At 36.9% G+C, this 24,701-nt stretch overlaps 1 protein-coding gene across 2 annotated transcripts in view; it reads left to right on the top strand.

The window, feature by feature from the left end:
• adamts2a (ADAM metallopeptidase with thrombospondin type 1 motif, 2a) overlaps positions 1–12,663 on the top strand; it is a 92,436-nt gene extending 79,773 nt beyond the window's left edge. For both annotated transcript variants that reach the window (XM_067423504.1, XM_067423505.1), the window contains 6 exons: positions 1,022–1,181; positions 1,822–1,954; positions 2,084–2,291; positions 4,774–4,903; positions 5,004–5,078; positions 9,053–12,663. In XM_067423504.1, the coding sequence (XP_067279605.1) occupies positions 1,022–1,181; positions 1,822–1,954; positions 2,084–2,291; positions 4,774–4,903; positions 5,004–5,078; positions 9,053–9,894 (1,548 nt within the window). In that variant the 3' untranslated portion in view covers positions 9,895–12,663. The remainder of the gene's footprint in view (positions 1–1,021; positions 1,182–1,821; positions 1,955–2,083; positions 2,292–4,773; positions 4,904–5,003; positions 5,079–9,052) is intronic.
• Positions 12,664–24,701: the final 12,038 nt, after the last annotated feature.

Here is a 24,701-nt window from a genome sequence, read left to right as displayed (position 1 = left end):
AAAAAATTCATCCCCCTCAGAGTTGTCATGAAGATCAAAATTAGCCTCATAAGCCAAAACCACAATTTGTACCAGGCTGTAAACATGTTTTTTTTCTGCTTTAAAGTTGAGAATTTTAACATGGGGCTCAATGAGATTCTGCTCCCTTCTGGAGCCTGCCCCTAGTGGCCAGTTGAGGAATTGCAGTTTACATTACTTCCGTATTGGCTTCAAGAGAGATCGCGGGAGGTTGCCGCTTGGTCCATACAATGCAAGTGTATGGGTGCCGCTCGGTTGATGCTTGAAAAACCACATAACAATCGTCACAGTAATTCATACAACCCATTGGATGACTCAATGTCTTTTGAAGCGAAATGATAGGTGTGTGTGAGGAATTTATAAACTATTGCTTCTGCCCAAAGGCGTTCTCACAAGTAAGGCAATACTGTACAATCACAGACACACTGCAGTGAGCATGTAAGATATGCTGCTGCACAAATAGCATATATGAAATGACCAATTACAGATCTATACAGGTGGAGCTGGGGAAGGTGGAGGTTTCATAGGAATGACAGCAAACACTGACAACTATTTAAATGTTGAGCAGTGGCTGCAAATGCAACAGGAACCAATCAGCTGGCGCTGTGTAGTTAACGATGTAATTGTCAGCTGTTTGCAAAGACCCATCAGCCTACGCCATCTAGAGTTTCATGACAGAACGTGATATTTTTCTTACACACATCTATCGTTTTGCTTCAGAAAACATTGATTGAACATTGTTCAAGCGTCAACCGGGCCGGACCCATTCAATGGCATTATATAGATTATTTTCCTACAAATTTTAGTTTGTGTTTATCTATAGAAAGTCATATACATTGAAGATGGCATGAGGGTGAATAACAAATAAATTAAAATAAACACAATTTTTTTTTTTAAACTATCCCTAGTTGGTAAGTACTATTGAGGTTAAATCACATTATAGCAATAAGGCTAGTCAATAGAATGTATCACATACTTCTCCAATATCCAACATCTTCTCCAGGTTCAGTCTCAGAGCATTTCCAAAGTCACACTTTCATACAAATACATCCTGCCAGAAGATCCGCTTTCATCAATGGAGAACACCCTGCCTCAGGACGACACAATGTACTTCGAGTGGGCTCTCAGGAAGTGGTCGCACTGTTCCAAGCCATGTGGCGGAGGTACACAGCAATATAGAAGAATATTTATCCCTTTCAAATCACTTTCAATAGACATAGAATTTCAATTGAATTGACAAGGCCCACAGTATGTTTAATTTGAATTTATTTATCAATGACAATTAAATATTAATTAAAAAGTTTTATGTACAAAACCGTTCAAAAGTTGGGGGTTGGTATGATAATATTTTGTAGCAATGTAAAAGTATTTTCCGTCACTTATGATGGAATGCATGCTGAACAAAGGTATTATATATATATATATATATATATATATATATATATATATATATATATATATATATATATATATATATATATATATATATATATATATATATTTATATATATTTATATTTATCTTTAAACGTTTGAATGGTAGTGTATGATAACATGTTTGTGTGGAATTCCTTTTGAAAAGTAAAAGCATTGTTTGTTATTTAATTTTACTTCCTTAAATTAAGATTTGAATTGAAAATGACAATTCTATATTCTGTTAGGTACCTCGATTCAAAACAAATTCCATTCAAATTAAGGAAAGTTGAACGGTGCACAACCCTGACAGGCTTTAATTGAAACTTGGATCACCCGTAGGACACAACAGCTTGTATTGTGGCATTTTGTCTATTTGTCTGGCTTGCAGGGAAACAGTACACACGTTTTGGATGCCGGAGGAAGTCGGATGGAAAAATGGTACACCGCACACTCTGCGCCAACATACCCAAACCCCGTGCCATCAGTCGAGCTTGCAACCAGAAGGAGTGCTCAGAACCAATGTAAGCAAATGAGGTTCACCATGTGGTAGTTTTCAAACCAATATCATACAATTGTACTCGAACACACACAATGAGTGATGTATGGACATGGGGGTTTGTGAATATTTAAATGTGTATTGTGTATAACAGCTGGGTGACAGGAGAATGGGAGGAGTGTAGTAAATCATGTGGTAAGACCGGTTCTCAGACTCGACCCGTGCGCTGTGTGAGACCTGAACTGGACGGTTCATACAAAGCCATCAATGCCAAATACTGCAACGACGACCGGCCGGAAGGACGGAGACCCTGTAATCGCCACCTATGTCCCGCACAGTGGAGAACTGGACCTTGGTCTCAGGTACGTATGAGTAAGATTTTTTTTCTTCCAGTTATTATATAAATAACTCTGGATCAATATTGTATATCTTTTTGTACATGCTCAATTCCCACATTTTTGTCGCCATCTAATGCTCAAAGTTTTAGAAACAAATAATACAACTGTTAAATGCAATGTTTAGCAAATCCCAAAATGAATAGCCATTTTACATATACTGTACATTTTTATATTTTTTTAATTTTTAGACAAAATAGTTTTAATAATAAATAATAATAAAAACATTGGTGTATCCCTATTTAACTAAATGTACAATATGTTTTATACCATAATTTGTTCCAGGCCATTAAGTTAAAGGGATAGTTCTCCCAAAAATGAAAATTAGCCCATGAAGTCATCCTAGGTGTATATGACATTTTTCTTTCAGATGAATAAAAGCTGAGTTATATTAAAAATAAAGTCCTGGCTAATCCAAGCTTTATAATGGCAGGATTATTGCTCTGTTTTTGAGGTCCATAAAAATGCATCTGTCCGTCAAATAATATGCTCCACACGGCTCTGGGAGGTTAATAAATGCCTTTAGAAGTGAATTGATGCGTTTGTGTAAGAAAAATATCCATATTTGAAACTTTATAAAGTAAAGTTCCCGCCAATCCCCTTCCGTATTCAATTTATGGAAAAAGTGTTGAAAGTGCCTCTGCAGTTCAAAGGCTTATGCTAGTAGGTACGCTCGTCAGACGTCGAGTACGCATCTTGAACTCCGAGAAGGTACTTTCAACACTTTTCCACAGAAGGCAATCGACCAGAACTTTAATTTAAAAAGTTTTAAATATGGATATTTTTCTTAAACAAAAACGCAACGATTTGCTTCAGAAGGCCGTTATTAACTTCCCAGAGCCGTGTGGAGCATATTATTTGATGGACAGATGCATTTTTATGGACTTCAAAAACAGAGCAACAATCCTGCCATTATAAAGCTTGGATTAGCCAGGACTTTTTTCATATAACTCAACATTTATTCTATTTGTCTCAATGAAGCATGTCATATACACCTAGGATGACTTTAGGATCAGTAAATCATGGAGTTATTTTCATTTTTGGACGAACTATTCCTTTAAAGGGATAGTTCCTCCAAAACTGAAAAATCTGTGATCATTAACTTACCTCATGTCATTCCATGTATTTTCTTTCACACATTATTTTCTATTTTTCCCCTTTAGAACTCAAAATATGTGACCCATGCTGGCAAAATGAGTCTGAATGCGCATGGGCTAATTTCGAACGACAGGCAAAACAAGTGAAAAATAGCAATTTTATCAAATTTGAGGTTTTCACAAAAAAATAGTTAACTAAGCCCTTGTTTCGCGATCCCAATGCTCCACATGCTAATTTAACATCTAAACGTATCTTAATTTGTTTTCTGAGAGGAGTACCTTTCCTTTGTCCACGATAATTGCTGGCGCTTCCCCTCAGTGTAAGTTTGGTATCATTTTAAAGTACATCATCCCAACTTTGTGAATATTCACAGTAAATTCTCGATGTCATGAATAAACAAAACAATCTCACTCGCACTGACTGACATTCGAAGTGTGCGCACAATGACTCCTCAGACAGCACGCAATCCCACTACATAAACACAGAATTACAGTATCTCAGAATATCTGGATTGGCGAGTATTCACACAAACATTATCTGTTATGTCTTTTGTGAATGTTTGGTTAACTGTTATGGAAAAAAACATCTGATGTGTAACATTATATAAGGTTTCTGCATTACAGTAGATCTTAATATATAGGCTGTCTGTCTTCATGTTAATCAAACAATTGTGGTATCATGGGGAAAAAAAGTTGAATATATATTTTCCGATGTATATGGGTTTTGACTTGGTGTGTCAGATTTGGTGTTATTACCAGGGAATTGCTAGGTGATTTTGTTTTGTAAGAAAACTTTAAATTGATCAAAAAATCAATTTTGACTACAAACATGTGTAGCTCAGTAATTTTTTTTGTCTGATTCCAAAAAATCATAAATTATTTTGAAGGTTTTTTAACTAATTTCGCCAGCATGGGTCACATATTTTGAAGAATATTGGTAACCAAGCAGTTTCAGTCACCACTGACTTATACTGCATTAACAAAAACACTGAGGCATTCCTTAAAATGGCTTTTATGTTCCACAGAAGAAAGAAAGACCATTTTTAGATGAATATTTAAGGGTGTTCTTCACGTCCAGTGTTTCCCCTTTGAGTTACTGTGACTTCAATGCTCTGAGATTTTACTTTAGATTGTATTATTAAAATATGGATATTTTTATCTCCTAATGTACTGTAACAAACTTATTCTCAAAACATTCCCAAAAAGAAAATAGTTTCTACCTTTTTTGTACATAATGTAGTCTGTTTAGGAATCAATGTTGTTGTCACATTCTGCTATGTTTGTGTGTGTGTGTGTGTGTGTGTGTGTGTGTGTGTGTGTGTGTGTGTGTGTGTGTGTGTGTGTGTGTGTAGTGCTCAGTGACTTGCGGTAATGGAACTAAGGAACGACAGGTCATGTGCAGCACCCCAGATAATGCCATCGGCATCTGCATGGACACCAAACCTGAGAACATCAGAACATGTCTGCTGTCACCGTGTCCAAGTGAGTGTCCTCTGTGAGCTATACAGCGCCTCAGAATTCACTTAAGACTCCATCAAAACCAAAATAACCCTGTTCTTAAATCCTCTCTCCCAACTCCCAGATGACAGAGGCAACTTTCTCATCCAGTGGCTCTCCAGAGCTGACCCCGAGTTCCCAGCGCCAAAGATCTCCTCAAGTAAACGTCCCGTCTCGAGTCCTCAGCCTGCTGTGTGCTGCATGGCCGCTCTTTCCTGGACCCTGCCTCTCTCTCTTACACTATGGCTCTGTTACACTCTGCCTTGAGCGCTTTTCTGTCCCTCTCAGAGTCTTAACGTTTCCTTCGTTCGAGGGAATTCTGCGGGCTGTTTCTTTCCTCTGCCCTTGTTCGCTCTGTACATGGTCTTCTGCAGGGCTGAGGGCAAAACACGGCCTAAAAGTGCGGAGGGGGCCTTGTTTTGAGAAGCCATGATGGTTGTGCTAACGTCAGGTAATCTGGATATGACTGTTGCGACGACTTCCAGGGTGAATCATTCAACAAACTCTATGAAACAAACTCCTGTTTGAGGGAGTTGGTCCGGTACCGCCAGTAACTGAAGCATTTCAGTCAATTCGTCAATTCAATAAGTATACAAATATGAGCAGAAATGATATATCACTACAATGGCAAATGTGGGCCATAATCTTTATTTATTTATTTATTTTGACTGTTAAATGTCATGTATTTTTGTATATATTTTATTGAAAAATGGCTTAAGAACTGAGTATATAAGAAATCACAAAAAGCAACTTTTATGGAGATGTTTCATTCTTTTTTTACACAAATCTTTTTTCCATATGATGATGGTGCACGCTTCAACACTCGCATTTTATTTTTTAAATCGGTTGCGTGTTGGCGTTTAATGTCGTATTGAAGGATAAAAAATACCTCATGCTTTTGCGTAATTTGTTTCTACTCACGTCGGACATTTTTGCCTTATTTAAGGTTGAAGGGACATGAGTTTATGTTTGCATGCTCACTGAATTTCGAAAAGAGGCAGCTAAAAAAAAGAGCAACCGAATATGGATGTTTACAGCTAAGGGAGTGTAGACAGTTGCTGCTCCTCAGATTTTCGATTATATCACAGTCTCTCACTGCTGTATGTTTGTGAGTCAAAGACAAAGCTTTAGCGATGCAGACGATGTCTAAAGGCCTTTTTATAAAACTATAAAGCGATTATGTGTATATATTAAATGATGTTGAACATACTTAGTAACATTAATAACATATTCAATGACTGTTATCCCTTACACCAGTAACAAAAGTAATATATTGTATTTATCTATGTATTTTGACCTTACAGGCCATGTTTCCTTGCCTGGGGAGTAATGATTTGAGATACATATATATAGTATATATCCTGATGAAAAGAGTATTTAAAGTTACTATGATATTTTAAAGGATTATAAAGTGTGTGTGTGTGTGTGTGTGCGTGCGTGCGTGCGGGCGGGCGGGCGTGCGGGCGTGCGTGTGTGTGTCCTTGTTTATATTACATTGTGGGGACCAAATGTCCCGACAAGGATAGTAAAACCTGAGATTACCTACATTGGGGGGACCAGCCAGCGGTCCCACTTTACAAAAGGCTTATAAATCATACAGGAGGAGTTTTTTTAGAAAGTAATAATGCAGAATGTTTCCTGTGATGGGTAGGTTTAGGTATAGGGGCAGTGTAAGGGGATAGAAAATACGGTTTGTACAGTATAAAAACCATTACATCTATGGAGAGTCCCACAAAGATAATGAACTAAACGTGCGTGCGTGCGTGCGTGCTTGCGTGTGTGCGTGAGTGTGTGTGTGTGTGTGTGTGAGTCTATCCTGGTGGGGACTTCACACAGACTCATGTAGACTAAATTGAGTTTTTTTTAATGTAATAATGCAGATTTTTGTGTGATAGGTAGGTTTAGGGGTAGTGTTAGTGTAAGGGGATAGAATTTACAGTTAGTACAGTATAAAACCTATTACGTCTATGGAGAGTCCCCACAAAGATAGTTAACCGGACGTGCGTGTGTGTGTTGTTGTTTTTTTTATGGGAATGCTTGTACATCTGAATAACTGATAGAAATATAACAGGGTCTAGGCTGAAAATCCTCCTTTATTTAAACACACAAGCTTTACAATATTAAGCACTAATGGTAGCATTTGTTTTCGACTGTTCTTCCAGCACGTTTCTGGAATTACATATTCAAACCACCTCACATCTGGACACATTATTTGAATTTTGAAGTAATTAAACTTGGTTTATCTGATAGGGTGTTGAAGGCAGCATGTGGCCTTTAGTCAGATCTCTGCTGAATGCTGGCCTCTGTAGGTCTTGTTTGTCATCGCTCTTTTATTTCAGAGTGTAGCATTTAATAACATTATAGTATGTGCGGTTATGTTATGTGATTGTTTAAATGTAATCCAGGATGTGCCATTTTTCATTTTCTTTTTTATAACTATAGTCCTTAAATTGTCAGGTTTTCAATGGATTTGATGGTGTTGAGATGTTTTACCAAAATGTTTACTAAACTGTGAATGGTGTGACATTTCGAAGCAGTTTACATTGTACTGAGAAAAGTTATATGTGTTGTCTTGTATACGCTCTATATTTGACAGGAAGTCTCTATGTAACTGTGGTTTCTTGTCGGCTGTGTTTATGGGAATAAAGGGTCAACTAATATATTGAATACTTAAACCCTGTGACTATCTTTCTCTGTAATTTTATGTTGCTTTGCTTAGTGTGACTAACTGTATTTGCATTGCGCTTTTTTCTCATTGCCTGGTGTTCTGCTTCTTTCATTTTCTTCTTTCATTTTTACTATTATTATATTATATTATTTTTATATATTTAATTTTCTTCTTTTATTTAATTATTTTGTAATATTGTATTAACGTCACTAAATATATATATATATATATATATATATATATATATATATATATATATATATATATATATATATATATATATATATATATATATATCAATCAGGCGTAACATAATGACTTTATAAATTATGATTATGACATCCTAATATTGTGGTTCCCCCTATTGCTGCTAAAACACCCCTGACCCGTCTAGGCATGGACTCCAATACACCCCTGAAAGTGTGAAGTGTGCTGTGGTATCTGACACCAAGATGTTAGCAGCAGATCATTTAAGTCATGTAAGTTGCGAGGTGGGGCCTCCATGGATCTGACTTCTTTGTTCAGCAAATCCCACAGATGCTCGATTGGATTGAGATTTCGGGAATTTGGAGGTCAAGTCAACACCTCAAACCATTCCTGAACCGTTTTTGCTTTGTAGCAGGGCACATTATCCTGCTGAAAGAGGCCACAGCCACCAGGGAATACAGTTTCCATAAAAGGGTGTACATGGTCTGCAACAATGCTTAGGTAGGTGGTACGTGTCAAGGTAACATCCACATGGATGGCAGGATCCACGGTTTCCCAGCAGAACATTGCCCAAAGCATCACACTGCCTCAGCAGGCTTGCCTTTTTCCCATAGTGCAATCTGGTGCCATGTGTTCCACAAGTAAGCAACGCACACGCACCCGGCCATCCACGTGATGTAAAAGAAAATGTGATTCATCAGATCAGGCCACATTCTTCCATTGCTCCGTGGTTCCAGTTCTGATGCTCACGTGCCTAATTTTGCCGCTTTTGGTGGTGGACGGGTCAGCGTGGGCACCTTGACTGGTCTGCAGCTCTGCAGTCCCATAAGTAACAAACTGCGATACACTGTGTATTCTGACACCTTTCTTTAAGAACCAGCATTAACTTCTAGAGCAATTTGAGCTACATTAGCTCATTTGTTTGATCAGACCACACAGGCAAGCCTTTGCTCCCCACGTGCATCAATGAGCCTTGTCCGCCCATTACCCTGCCACCGGTTCACCACTGCTCCTTCCTTTTGACCACTTCTGTTAGATACTGACCACTGCAGACTAGGAACACCTCACAAGAGCTGCAGTTTTGGAGATGCTCTGGTGCCGTGAATCAGTTTCCCCTGACATAATGTTATGCCTGATCAGTGTATGTATATATATATATATATATATATATATATATATATATATATATATATATATATATATATATATATATATATATAATTATTGTTTTTTTATCATTATTATTGTTTAACTTTCAGGGTCCCGATGTAAAGGAGACAAGTCTGTGTTCTGTCGGATGGAGGTTCTCAGTATGTACTGCTCCAATCCTGGCTACAGGCAGATGTGCTGCAAGTCCTGCAGTGAGGGAAACTACACCTCTGAATTCAAACTGACTAGACCCTGGATGTACACCACTATTGCCCCTCCCGTACCTCCCACTGCAACAGCTCTCGTTCACATGACACAGCTGTACAGGACCTCACAGAAGCCCAGCACAACAATCACACCATCAGTCAGCAGATGGAGAAACATCAGCACCAACCCCACATCTTGGGGCCGCACAACCACTCTGAATCCGATGACCCAAAAACAAAGAACCACTATCCCTTTCACCACTGGTTCTGTCACTGCGGACACTAAGCGTCCCAGTACACTTGACTACGAAGAGGAAACCAGCACCCCCTTCTATGAGGAGGAAACCTGGACCGACAGTTCAACTGAACACTTCTCAGAATCTGAATCTCATGAGTTCATCTCATCATCTGCAGAGCCTTGGCCAACCACTCCACAGTATACAAGCAGACCTGAGAATGAAAACATCCAGTCAACGGTTATGACAACGCTACCGCCAAACATTACTGCAACAACGAGCCCTCCAGCCATAGTCAGCCTCCATCGCTCAGAAGACAAGAAGGAGAATAACTCCATCGACGTGCCCTACAGGATTGTCAATCCGAACGAGGTTGCGCTCAACCACTTTGTCCCAAAAAAGCGAGTGCTGTTCCTTGAAAAAACGCATAATAAAAGAATTCAAGAGCTCCTTGCAGAGAAAAGACAAGACTTCCTGCTTCAAAGACTGAAACGAAAACCAGGCGACTGATAGATTTCCTTTCCTTTATCCCTGTGGTATTTTGTGAGTATATTTTTTAAGTGGTTTTATGGCCTCTACACTCTCTTTTGGCATTTACACTATTTTTTACAGGAAATAACCTCAGATCTCAATCTTTCATGTATGCAAGGCATCTGATGGGAAAGAAAAATGACCCTTGTCAAGGCTTTTTCTGAGGATAACATTGTTCCAGAGGTTTACCACGCTTTAAAAACACATGGGATGAATGCAGGGCTGTAAGAAGCTTTCCATTGTGGAGATCTAGTGGTTTAAGCTTCATTTAAACCGGGAACATACTGTACGATTTGTCCAGCCCTTTATGGTTTTTGTACATGATCCCATTGAGATCTTGGGTAAAAGTCATGAAACACTGTGTGTCATCAGTCAGACCGTATGATACACATCATTGCCAAGTCTTTGGTCCCATTGGTGCCCTTGACGGCATGTACGAACGGTCACACTGTGTGACTGTGAGGGAAAACTTCACCACCACAACTGCATTGGAGGCTGTATTATTGTAGAGAAAATTAATTGTCCAATAGTGAATACACATCACGCAAAGAGCTCAGATTGTGCACTACAGAAAGAGAAATCTTGAATGTTCCCTAAATTTATCTTGAGCGACAGAATCGTACAGTTTGTACCTGATTTAAAGCAAAATTTCTCATGATTTGCTGTTTGAATGTACTCGAATTAAAGATGGTTGCACATTTTCTTATTTTAAAATGAAGAGATCCATAAATCGTATTTTTAACCAACTTTGCCATATTTCTCTAACCTCTCTTGACCTTGCTTAAAAGAAAAAGAAATCTCGTAGAGCTGATTTGCTCAGTTTTTTTTAATGAGTTTTGGTCATCTGATGAGGCAGGCAGAATAACTAGCTGAACAGCATTTTGATCCGGCTAGGAGGCCAGCAAAGACCAGCCACGAAGCTTGTTTGATGTTTCTTTTATCTGTGGAATAATTTTTCAACATCTGGTCTATCTTGAACTTTTCAAGTCATCTTGCTTTAAAATTGCATTGCAGTATGTCCACAATGATCCTGTGTAAAGGTGCGGTCACATTTATGAAATTTTGTGGGCAAAAAGGTTATTGTCCCTTGTCATTTTATATGCCCAACTTAAACCAAGCGGAAAATCTGTGTGCGGAAATCTTTTGCCCTCACAAGAAATTCCAGATTCTGTGGATTCATATAGAAAATGATAAAGATGTGGTTACATTAACCAAGTTTCACAGACAAAAGGTGTCAACTCTGTATTTGTAACGGTTTTGTTCTGTTATGTTCTGGTTTGCTTTAGTTTCATTGTGTTTTAGTTCTGTTTTCCTTGTTCCTGTTTGCCTGTGTGACATATGTTGTGCTCAAAATTGCTCCCTATACCCTCATCTACTATTCCCTATAGTCCAATTGAAGAAGTGAATGAAAACGAGTAGTTAGTGCTTGCTGTTTATTAATAATCATTTGAAACGTTTCATACACTCCTCTCCCCCTAATTCTTCCATCATCTTTCATCCACCAGTTCTTCATATTGTCTGCGAATCATAAGCATGTTCTATAGTTTCTAAAATTATTTGGTGCTTTCCTATATTGTGTAGTGTACTATTCAAAATATTGTGTTCTATTCTTAATCTGATCATAACTATCTCTTCTTTTCTATTCCATCCCCTATTCTTTCTAGTACCAACTTTATTTTGAATGGTACATGTCTCCCTTTAGTCTACCTGTCTCACTGCTTTTGCCATTCTCTAATGGTTTCTTTACATATTATTCTTTTTCCTTGCAACTTAATATTTTCAATATTTTTTTTAGGGTTAGTGATGCCACAAACCCATGAAGAAGCTGGTTGTAGTCCCTACCAGCCGTTTGTTGTAGTCCTTAACAGCTTGTTCTAATTTTTTCACTCTCTCATTACCCACAATGCCTGTATGACCAGGAATCCAAATGCGTTGGATCTCAGTGCATTTCCCCCCTTATTCTTGAATATAATGTCATCTTTTTTATACAGTAGATCTTGACGACTATTATCCACATGACCAACCTGACCCTGTTACAAAATTTGCTTGTGGGAAATCTTTTGAAATTCCAGGTCTTGTTCAATTAAAAGGATTTTGCCCATAAAAATTGCTGAACAATGTGACCGCGCCTTAACTCTGTATATTATGAACCTTATGTTGAAAAATCATAGTGTTGTTCATGTGTTCAAAAATATTTATGTTCTTCTAAATGAAAAGGCCCTAAATGTAAATCAGCTGGATGAAGCAAAATGGAATGTAAACTACTTCTAACTTGAGAAAGATGCTAAATAAACGGCAAGGCGCATTGCAGCAGTCAAATATGTCGCACTGTTTACATGGGGGAAAAAACAACACTGATGAGCGCAAGTGTGAAATGTTTCAACCTTGATCATCTAATGACATTTTGGGTGAAAACATTCATTCTGTAACCATGCACGTGTTTCTTTCCAACTAGCTTCTCTCTAAATAAATGCACAGATCTGAATCCCTTCATAAATGTTGTAAATATGAACAATAATTTTATTTTTTTATTTATTGAAGTACATGTGCTTTTCCCTATTGGACCACTTTGACAATCCTACACGTAGCCTATCCAAGAGCCAACATGATATCTCGCCCACATGTCCGAGCACTGTATTGAGAAATCAGTGTTATTATTATAAGAATGCAGCGGACGTCATATGTCTGCATTCTTCATTTATTACTGTCTGCTTGATTCAAGGGGTAGGCCTACAGTAGACGCCAATATTCTTTATTCATCACATTCTTGACTTAATAAAGCTTCTAAAAAGAACTAACAGTATTGGTCTTATTCCAGCTGTACATTTCATTCAGTGTGTGGGGAGAAAAAAAGACTTTAAAGGGGTTAGGTCACCCATCAAGGAAAATCCTGTCATTAATTACTCACTCTTATTCCAAACCTGTAAAATAACCTGTTGCTTATACAACGTGGAATGTGGAACACGTTGTATTCATCTTCGGAACACATAACAATTTTATGAAGATAAATATATCACTTTTATAATATGACGTGTGTGCTTTGCACTATTCACACAACGTCTGCTCTGGCGTCAACACAACACTTATGCATCGTTGTGCTCAATAAAGTGTATTTTTTATTTTTTGCCGCAAATGAAGCACTCTTGTTACTTCATGCAATTTAAGTTAAACCACCGGAGTCACACATTTAACTTTAATACTAGCCCAGGGTTTTTCAAACTTTATGATGCCAAGGACCCCCAAATATGATGATTTTTTTACGAGGGACCCCTTTCCTAAAATCTATATTTGTATGTATGAAGAAACATTCAAACTGTTAGATAAATAGTAAGTGTAACATTATAAATACAATATATTGTTTCCAAACTTAAATGGGCTATTGGATGTATAAACCTGAAGACGACAATGTTCAATTGTTTGTATAAGCAACTTTCACAATAAATTTATATAAGCATCTTACATACTAAGAATACTACCTTATACAACCGGGGGTATTACAGGGACTAGAGTGAGAAAAACTTGCTAGAAAGATAAAAAAAAAAGCAACCAATTCGGTAAATTATGGCTATATATACTGCTAGAAATGAGAGAAACATTTAAAATATTTGATAGACTTAAACCATTTTTTTGCTTTGTCTCTTCTTTATGATCTGAAACTTTCTGGGGACCCCTTAGAACCTTCTGGAGGACCGCCGGACCTTAGTTTGAAAAACATTGTATTAGCCTAATTCTGGGGCTTGACTTTCAATGGAGGGACCTCTCAAATGTCCTCAAAATATAATTTTTGAGTTTCGAAGATGAATGAAAGTATTAAGGGTTTGGAACTACATGAGGATGAGTAATTAATCACAAAACTTTAATTTTTGAGTGAACTAAGCATTTAAGTAGCCTAAGCGACGTACCAACTGTTGGCCACAAGAGGGCAGCGCCTCTCTCTTGCCTATTCGTTTCTCATTCATGGAATTAAACCTTTTTTCTTTTGTTTCGTTTTCTTTATTTCTTTTTCTTTTTTACATTCTATGCTCTGTCTACATGCTCAAGTTGCTATTAAGATGGTCACATACAGATTGTTTTTTTTTTTAAGGATGGAGAACAACTCTTTTTACTTTGAGTCGCTCAATCGCTGTATTGTAGATTACAAACAGCAGGTGGCAGTTAGGTGCTTTAGATTAGCAAGTTTTTGCTAATGTTTTCATACTGTTTGCCGGTCAAGGTCTCAAAGTAGCTGTTTTGACATTGAAACAACCTTGTGTTAGACAAATTAAACAGCTTGCCTATTTTATGTCGTAAAAAACAACATGACTCAAAGTTTTAATGCTGCTGGCTATTTAGGTTTATACATCAGAAACGCGCTTTTATAATGTATATAATGTAAAATGTGTAGCATAGGAATAAATTCTAAATATCACAATAGCTGACATTTCATGTAATAATGCTATACAGTAAACACTGGAATATTCATTTTATAATCATCATAATGGAGCCAACATTAGACCAACATGTAAATTGGTGTCTTTGTAATTGTTACAATAATATGAAGGGCATCTTCACATGACATGTTTATATGTCAACTTCCGCATGGCCTTTGTATCCGATGATTGCTTATCTATGGGGAAAACACAAACAAGACAAAAATAAACCTGCATACATAAAACTGCGGTCTCATTTGTCTAAAACTTGTGGTCCAAACTGAACTGTATTTTCTTTTGACTGTGGAGATGGTCCATATTTCAAATCAAGGGTTTTTTACATTTATTTTTTATATAGATTCTGTATCAAGGCAGCTTCACAAAGTGTATTTCAAGGTTACATTCAGGAAGTATTCTGTTGTCAGCCAGAGGTAGGCCTACTATTTATGTACTATTTAAGACATAGGCCTAATAGGCTACATAAAACTTGTAGGGTTTCTATTAATTTTTACATTATTTATGATTTGTGATTTAAAAAGAAAATCTGCTTATATTAATTAATAACAGCAATTTCAAGGTTAACATCTTATTTTCCCCTTGAATTTTTTTCATATGTCCCTCAAATCCCATTGGACAGATATTATTGAAACATTAACAATGTTTTACCACAAAACAGACATGCACTTTTCAGAAATATAGCCTAAATGTTCTGTGTTGTTTCTTTTTGGGATCAATTTGAGCAAAAACACATGTCGGAAAACTAACCATGTAACAAATCAAAATAAACCGCCGTTAGAATTTACAGTGTTTACACCAAATCAATGAATCAATAACAGACTGTATTGTATTTATTCATGGTTTATGTGATCACAAATATGCAACCATGAGTAATGCAACTGTAAATTGCTTAAAACCATTTCCGGTAAGATAAGAAAGTATCATAAAGTTTCATAATTATAAGGATAAGCTATAGTAATCGCCACAGCTTACTGTTTGGATCAACCAGTTGTAGCTAGGCTAAATAAGAATAATGAAAATAGTGGATGTATTTTAAATAGTAGCTTGTTAACTCAGTAAATAATTTGGTATGGATCCTTCTCATTTGCATATAGAACATCAACAGGAAGGAATGTTCTGTCGTCCTTCCTTCTCCCGTATGTACAGCACATCTACAGCAAACAAATCCATTCATGTCATCCGATCAATATTTCATGCCTGTATTTCTTACCACAGAGAGCACTGAAACTTTAATGGTCACTCCACTGCGTGTCCTGCTCGGATGGAGATGACTTTGTCTTAAAAATTCCTGAATAATTCAACAGAGTTGCGAATAAAAAATAATAAAAAATCTTGGGGCCTTGTTCTGTCTCTTCAACCAACGCACACTTCTGCATGGTGGCGTTTTATATAACTGCTTGTGTAAGAGTTACTTAAAACAAACCCTGAATACAACTGGCAAACTACTGGAGACTTTTTTTAAGGGCAAATTGCTTTCTAACATGCCATTGCGTAATTTTACCGTTCGTGTAACACGCTAGCTTTGAAATCCCATGACCAATTCACTTTACATCCCTTTTAGGATGTGTTAAAAGCGGTTTGCAACACAAAGAATTAGATATTGGATATTTGTATGTTAAAATTATATTATTAAATCAACCTCACAATGTTCACAAAATGACTTTAAAAATGCACAAGTGTTTAACAGAGTAGGGCACATTTTCTTTTATTGCATTAAGAAGATGGTTTGACTCCATTATGAGCTGGCACCAACATCTCTGAGACATTCTGGAGTCAGCACTGGAATAAATGGACCCAAATGACCACTGGGATATAAACTTCAGGTCCTGTTCTTTACCTTCAGTCTAAATAGTGTCAGGAAGAAAGTCAAATTTGAGCATTATTATTCTCATTACTCATTATCATACAGTTACACTTTAGATTAAAAAAAAAAGTTACATTTTGGGATACAGTATATGGACTAAAAGTGAAAAAATAAAATACAATTATTTATATAAATTCTCCACATTATCTATAAATATTGTCAGTGACAGCATCTAGAAATGTCCAGATGCTCTGTCTAAATTTTAAAGTAACAGCAAAATCAAAATACAATTCTTGTTTTCTTATTATGTTTATTATAAATTATCTATCAGTGCACATCATTATTTTTTTAAACAAAAATATGAATCAAAAATCACCTAATTCCTTCTGCGTCATTTCTTCTCATCTCTGATGATGTGTTTACTGGGCTGACATCCTTCCACTCACATGAGATCAACCAATAGCAAACCACAACCATCCAATCATTTCCTGATTGAAAAAATTAAGTCCCACCATAGCCCTACATCCTAAAAGGGAACAAAGACTTACAACTTAGGGTACAACAGGGCTAAAGGTGACTTTGATTTTTGAACTTTAGCCTACTCTAAACCACTAGATGGCAAAACAAAAACAAAAAAATTGCTGTAGCACTTTCAAAAACGTCCGCTTTTCAAGACGTATGCGGAAATTTCGCTAATTTCAGCAGTACAAAGTTTATTCTGTGCAAATTTTATCTAATATTTAATGTTTTTTATATATATTGTAGATAGCAAATTAGAATATGTATATGTAATTTTCGCTGCTAGAGGTCGCTTATTCAAATCAAAGGCGTTGCTTGATGACACTTGATACAGATCATGGGAGTCTGACGGGACTCCTTCATGGGTGAGCTAATGTTATTAAAGATTTATTAACGTTACTGTAGTATGAAACAGTGTGGAGCGGAACGAGGAGATGACAAGCGTGACACATGGCTCAAGAAGCAGTGGAGCTTTTATTATGCCACCGCTTCCACTTCTTCTGCTCATACATATGTGGGGTAAGGTCACGTTAGTCAAACTCGCATCGGCTGATCACGTCTGCCTATAGGAATGCGACGTCTATCACAGCATACAGAGCTCCTCAGTACTATCAGCAGCTATCGCGTTTCCAGAGGTGGAAAGTAACGACTCGCGTTACTGTAATTGAGTAGCTTTTCTGTGTACTTCTACTTTTTTAAGTAGTTTTAAAAATCTGTAATTTTACTTTTACTTAAGTACATTTTGATTAAAGTATTGTACTTCGCTACATTTTAAACCACATCCGTTACTGAGTAAAAATAAATCATTAATGCAAAGAGAGGAGGAAAAAGACCGCGATCCGGAAATGACTATATTGAATAGAGGGCGCGGGGCGCAGGCAGTGTTGCCAAGTCCGCGGTTTTCCCGCGGAATTGGGCTACTTTTAACCACTTGCCGCGGGTTGATTTTTTATTCCGCGGGTTAAAGGTTTAACATATTGCATCAGTTATATTTAGCTGAAATAAATATTTTACTTTAGCCAATGCAATATCGTATCAGCATAACTGTGCTGATAAGCGCACACTTTGTGAGGTACAGTGGCACTGCTGGGCTTGTGTGTGTGTGTGTGTGTGTGTGTCGGCTGTTTTCATTTCATGGTAACCGAATGCGTGCTCTCCAGGGTTGTTGCTGGTAAATAATAATTTAAAAAATAAATGTCATACACAGAAGAATTTTCTGTAAATTAACATTTAATGAGGAATATCTTGCAATGTTTATTTTACATTATTTTTAATTTGAAATGAATTTGAAGAAATTTGTGGTTCACTTCCACTGGAGTTGTAATTTTGCATTTTCCCGCCCGCATCCATTACGTTTTTAATCGGATGCGGCAGTCTGAGAGACACCATGCCTCCTAAATCTGGGATAGTAAATCTGTAAATAGTTAATTTAAATAGTTCCCAAAAAAAAGATTACCACGATCCACTGAAGGATTTGGTTCATCAGCTGTCAATCTTAAGGTAAGATGATTTTATTTATGAAAATAGACTGTTTATAATTACTTATACAATTACCTTTTAGTATAAATGGTGTGTAGTGCATAACACTACCATAAAATGTTTATTGGAGTGTTATATTTAGATTTTTTGGTATTGGGCTAGTTGGATTGGCCATTGGGCTACTTTTGGGCTATTTTTGATAGGCCATTGGGCTGGTTTTGTTGCGAAAACCTGGCAACCCTGGGCGCAGGAGAGAAGTGCGCAAATATCAGATGGAGACGAACAAGACAGACGTCAGTGACGCAGACCCAGGTGAAAGCAAAACGCCGTCGTGAACTCCTGGCTAGTATGGAAATACTTTGGATATAGAAAAAAATAATGTGGTGTTGTCCTGGAGGATATCAAATTTGCACAAAATGTGGATGCAAATGAAGAAACACATAGAACATGTTCGGGCACACATCCCTCTGTGCAGATAAAGGTATGTTTATAACTTAGGCCGATTGATTTCTGTGACGCAGAGGGAATCCCGGAATCCAGTCATGAACATTAACTTTACATTATAACGTAGAATTGGTTTAATACACGCAAACTGGTGGATGAACGAAAAACTCGAATGTAGAGCTGTAGGCCTTAGAAATAAATCAAATCGCGACATGGTCTGTGAACATTAAAGCACAACATTTGTAACGCTTGTGTCCGGGTGAAAAATGCGGATAGCTCACTTGGCTCACTATCTGGAGTGGATGCAAACACGGAGGCGATTGACGTCAAACAGATCGCGCTTTATTTCCCGCTGAACTCTCATCACAAACTCCATTTCCGTCCACAGCATTACTCAATAAAACAAAATAACTGACTGTTAGCAACAGAAAAACAGAGAATAATCCCCACACATGGGAGCTCAAAACTCAGTGCGCACACACACAAGATGCAGAACTCGTTTTCAGGGAGCGCGCGCAGCTCTTAAAGGGGCCACACTATATTTCTACTCGTTACACATTGAATGCTATATGAATATATGATCTGCTTGTTCTCTCTCTGTGAATGAGCTGCTCCGTCTACTACATATGGACTCTATTATTCTTAAACATTTTTACGAATTAATGATAAAAATAAGTTGTTAATCTAATTCATAATAATTTATTGAATTTAGTTTATTAGACATGTTTTATTGAAATTTTGATAAACAAAATAAACAAATGGTTTTAAGTTTGTTATAATAAAGCATTTGTTCAACCAAATAAAAAAAAAACCAATCTTCTTCATTCATTTAACATCATTTTAACAAGTGATAATAACCATCATTTAATAATAGGTTATAATAATAGTAAATGTTTAATTGATGTTTTCTGAGATAGTTGTCATATCGTGAAAATCTCATCCTATCACAACCCTACAGGGGAGAGTCCCCCACCCCCACTGTTAAAAAAGTAACTAAGTAACTTTTACTCTGAGTACATTTTAAATGAGCTACTTTTTACTTGAGTAAATTTTTAGACCAGTAATTTTACTTGTACTTAAGTAAAATTTCATTGAAGTAACAGTACTTTTACTTGAGTAGAATATTTTGTTACTCTTTCCACCTCTGCGCGTTTCTACAGAGATCATTTACCCTCCTTCACCACCAGCTCCTCCTCTCGTCCAGTCCGGATTTGGTATTCTAATTCCCCTTGAATCAGACTAAATTCTTGAATTATTTTTTACATTAAATAAAACATTAATGATATCTGCAAATGCAATACATCGTTGCTTCTGTTCTGTTTACACTAAGGCTCCTTGCTCTTATCCATGCTAGGCCGCAGGGAGTTCTTACCCAGATCAGAACCATACCGCCAATCCAAACTATGTGCTAATAGTCAATCAATCATCTTTGACGATAGGCGTCCTGACAGAACTTTATTCAGAGGCCAAATACAAAGAATGTATGGCACTGATGACAAATCAAAAATGTTTTGTCTGCATTTGGCCTCTAAATAAAGTTTAAAGTGTGTGTGTGTGTGTGTGTGTGTGTGTGTGTGTGTGTGTGTGTGTGTGTGTGTGTGTGTGTGTGTGTGTGTGTGTGTGTGTGTGTGTGTGTGTGTGTGTGTGTGTGTGTGTGTGTGTGTGTGTGTGTGTGCGTGTGTGTGTGTGTGAGTAAGTAATGTTCTACGATTATGTGTGCGTCCTTGTTGAACTTGAATATATTTTTGAGCTAATGGAATCGGACCAAAGTAATTTGTTTATCTATTAATCCGTTCACCATTTTATGGACATATGGCCTGTTTTTGCTGTTTTTAAAAGTCATGTAATTAAAATGAATGCTATGGGAAAAGGTAGTTTGGCATTGCTCAGCTACTGTTTTTTGCTCTTTACGGTGCTGGCCGATGTGAATGGTTATATCTACATTAGGCCCTATGGGAGTTCTGGTGGTTACTTATAAAAATCACATCACTGATACTCGTGGGAATATATTACATAAAGTCCATGAAGTTCAGTGAATTCTAAATTAAATCCTAATTGACATTGCCATGATTATAAAACAGATAAGATACTGAGTTAAAAGATTAAAAGATTCATTTATTTTCCCACCAGCATTTGTTTTTAAGTTGCCAGCCACCTTTTCACAAAACTTTCATTATCCCCAGAATAATTTGTTGCATTAATATCTGAACATGCTAATTAAAATAAAGAACAGCGACTATGCTTTTAAAGACCCCCTGTGGTGATTTTTTTTTAGTTGTTTATGTGTTTGTTTTTTTATATGCTTTCACAGAGTCTATTTGCAAATGCATAAGTTCAACACCATGGCTGAGTATTTTCTCCTTAAAACTGCAGTGAAAAAAAGGGTTCTGTTGAGATAAAAAAAAACAAAAAAAAAACGGGTACTTTTAGCAATATATCAAGTGAATTATGTGTATATTATGTTGTTATGAGGAACTATATGTCTTTCTCCACTGATGTTATATGATGTTCGAAGCATTTTGAAGGATGATGCTTTTTGGATGGCAGACTGAGATGTCGAACGAGAACATGGTTTGCGTAACATTGCGAAGCATAAGGCTACTCATATTAATTACCGTTATCTGTCCGACTTTGTAAAGAGCAATACCGATGTGCAGCATTTACCTCAGTAAGTTGACTGGTGTGCGTGAGTGAAGTTAGAGTGTAGAGTTACATTCAAGATAGGCCTGTTTTAAGGCATGAAGAATTTTTTCCACAGGAAAAAATTTTTAAATATGTAATTTTGGTGATCAAAGATGAGATTTAATGGATAAAATTAAAAAAAAGTCCCTTGAGACACGCAGCATTATTTAATGTGTTCACGTAATTTTCAATTAAACAGGAGGATAGGGCAGGGCATATCGAACAGCTCCTCCCATTTCTTTAAATAGCCAATAGAGTTAGTTTATATCACAACTGCAAAGCTGCAGTTACCTCCCAATCTCTAACCGTTTCATCTCATAATCTCCCCAATAAAATACTGCATTCTGTGTGGAATTCAAATGGGTCCGATATGTTTTGTGGTGTGCGCACCGTCTCACGCATATGACCCGCTCTGTGCTATCGTGTCTCTGACCGGAGCAAATTGTGTACGTAGTGGTTCACTAACGTGAAACCAGAATTCATTCGCCTCAATGGAAAGCATTAGCCTGACGTGGTCATACTCAATTCTAGTCAGAATATGAGTCTGAAACTGCTCCATTTGAATAGACCTACAACCAATCAGAGCAACAAAGCGACGCATTGTCAAATGTCAACATAGTTCAACTGCACTGTGTTGCCAAGTCCGGGTTTTTTCCCCTAGCGGGTTGTTTTCTATGTCCGCGGTTTGAAGCGACTATTATGTGATATATAGACCCAAGAGTGCGAATTTTAGCAAGCAACCTTGCCAAAATAACACACATTTTACCCCCAAACGCCATTTTCCCCCGGAGAACCCCCCCGAGAAGCTATTGTTTAGGGCTAGTAGTTGGCGGGTTTTGTTGTAAAAACTTGGCAACCCTGAGCGTTGGTATCAGGCTGGAATACACGATCTTTGCCGGTGTTGTAAAAAAATAAAATAATTTAATGATACACAGAGTACTTACCCAACATGATCATCATTTCTGAGAGAAATTGTGAAGGTGAATGCATGTAGGCTACAAACAAGCCGGTCAGGATTCGAAAAAATATAATCCAAGCCCCTTTGATGACGTGCATGATTGCGTTACTGTTGATCATCTGTCCATCATCCTCTAAAGCCCGCCCTGATGATTTCATTGGTCTGAACAGTTTCTGTTCGGGCATAATTACTCCTCTATGGAGCAAGGCCAGACCGAACTGCCCGACCTAAAAATGTTGTGGGCGGCGCTAAGTTCGGCTGGCATCCAGGCTAGGAAAGCCTATTTACACTGTTTGAATCATTCCCTATCCCCTATATAGTGCACTATATGCCATTCACCATGTAGAAAATAGATTTTAGCCACAGCTTCAGCCTATAGAGGGCGGGATACTTTAGATTCTAGAGAGCATTTGATTGGACAGAAAATCTGATGAAAGAGCAGCGTGGCCATAAAAATCATTGATTTATATTGACGGAAGTGAGAGACTAAAAGTTTCGAATGCTTATGTGTCCTAAATGCAAATGTCATTAGAATAATTAAAAATAATTAGGCTACTAATTAGGCTAAATGAACACGTCAATATATAGGTTACATATTCCACAAGAGAAATTATCAGACATTATGTTATGAGCACCATAAACCAGAAAATTACTCATTCAACAGTTTTTTTTTTTAAATAACTAGCAAAATATCAGAGGTTACGTTATTTTTGGCTTGCCAAATGTAGCTCCATCAAAGCCTTTGATGGCAGATCACATGCTGCACGCTTCATTTATTAAAGAGCCAGGGAGATGACGCAGCAGTCACGAACTGAAGGACGATGAAGGTATCGTCTCATCTGAGAGCAAAACATCTTTAGTAACCCTTGCTCTTGATAAACTGCTGTTGAGGGTGAGTAACAAAGGTCATCTTCTCAAAGGATCTCACAGCGGGCCGCTATTCTGCACGTGATTGGTAACACGTGCTATTAATGTACAGTTACTCATAAACCAGTCTTTCCAGTTCACGGTACATCTAAATGCCCTGTTTTGTCATGTTTATTAAGATATCTGAGCACACAGGGTCTTCATTTTAAAAACACTGGCAGACAAAAAAAAAAACAACAAAAAAAAACATGCTCATAGGTGAAATCTGGCAGACATGTTCCTTTAGATGATATTTTCTGCTGAAACAATTATTTTGTTCATACTCCGACGATTAGAATCTGTGATTCTGAAGTACAGTATCCACACCAGTGCGGTGAATGAATGACACCCACACATACATACAAAACATTAGATACATCCGCGCTGAGGAGACATGCGCCCATATAAAGATCGTAATTCCGCAAATAACTGCAATTGCAGGTTTCAAACAGAGATGGCGACAAAGCGTCAAAACTTACGGACAACAGCTTTAATATTTATCTATTTGATAAATCATTTATTGCTCACTTAATATTTGAAGAAGTACTTTTACAACGCTGGATATAAAAGTTTGAATGAATAAATGCTTTGTAGTCGCAAACATAATGCCAAATGTGTTTTTCAAATATGCATTTAGGTACAAATAAGTCTATTGTTAATATAATATTTTTTATAAAAGGCATGTAAAATATACACAGTTCAGTCTAGCACTTTAAAAACATTATACCTTACACACTATTGGTAGCATTTTAACCAATGCAGTGTGTTAAAATGATTAGCAATCACTCATGGGTCATTGAAAGTGTGTTTTGTTAACAGATTGTGGTTTTTAAAATAAATGCAGGTGACTTTTCCATAAAGTACCAGGGGCTAGTGTTTGATATAGGCATGTTATGATGACTAAACAGATCATTAATAACTTTGGATGGCAAATATTCTAACTAAACACTTTCTTTTTGGAGCACTGTAAAAAGAGATAAAACCAGTTGCCTTAAAATTATTAATAAACTTAATGCGTAATTATCTGAACTTGACAATTCCACATCTTCTTTTTTTAAATACGCATTAAGTTTATTTACTTAATCATTTTAAGGCAACAGGTTTCCTCATTTTTTTAAAGTTAAGATAACTGATCACGTTTTACAGTGAGGGAACTGATCCATAACTAGTTTAATAAATCTAAAATAATATGTATTGGTGGTAAACAATGTGAATTTGATCACCTTGATTCAAAAAGCAAACATCAGTTTTGAGAGAGCTTCTGAGCCACTAGTGCTATACAAAAAAAATAAATAAAAAAATGTCACTGACTGTTTTCAAACAAGTTTCCTATTCCAATGTTTATCATTGGTCAAATACACAGATAATCCCGCCCCCAAATTCACACCATTGGTTGAGTAAATGTTGCTGAATATGGCTGTCCGAACACCCAAAAATGTTTTAATAATGACACATTGTTCGCGCTGTTCAGAGGAAACAATATACAAAATTATTATAACTGTCTCTAAATAGTGGAGAAGGTATTTTAAAGGGTTAGTTCACCCAAAAAAGAAATTGATGTCATTAA

Source organism: Pseudorasbora parva, chromosome 18, assembly GCF_024679245.1.
Source record: "Pseudorasbora parva isolate DD20220531a chromosome 18, ASM2467924v1, whole genome shotgun sequence".
In the NCBI taxonomy this organism is placed as follows: domain Eukaryota; kingdom Metazoa; phylum Chordata; class Actinopteri; order Cypriniformes; family Gobionidae; genus Pseudorasbora; species Pseudorasbora parva.
The sequence above is the reverse complement of the archived record's forward strand: the minus strand, read 5'-3'. Positions and strand labels throughout refer to the sequence as shown.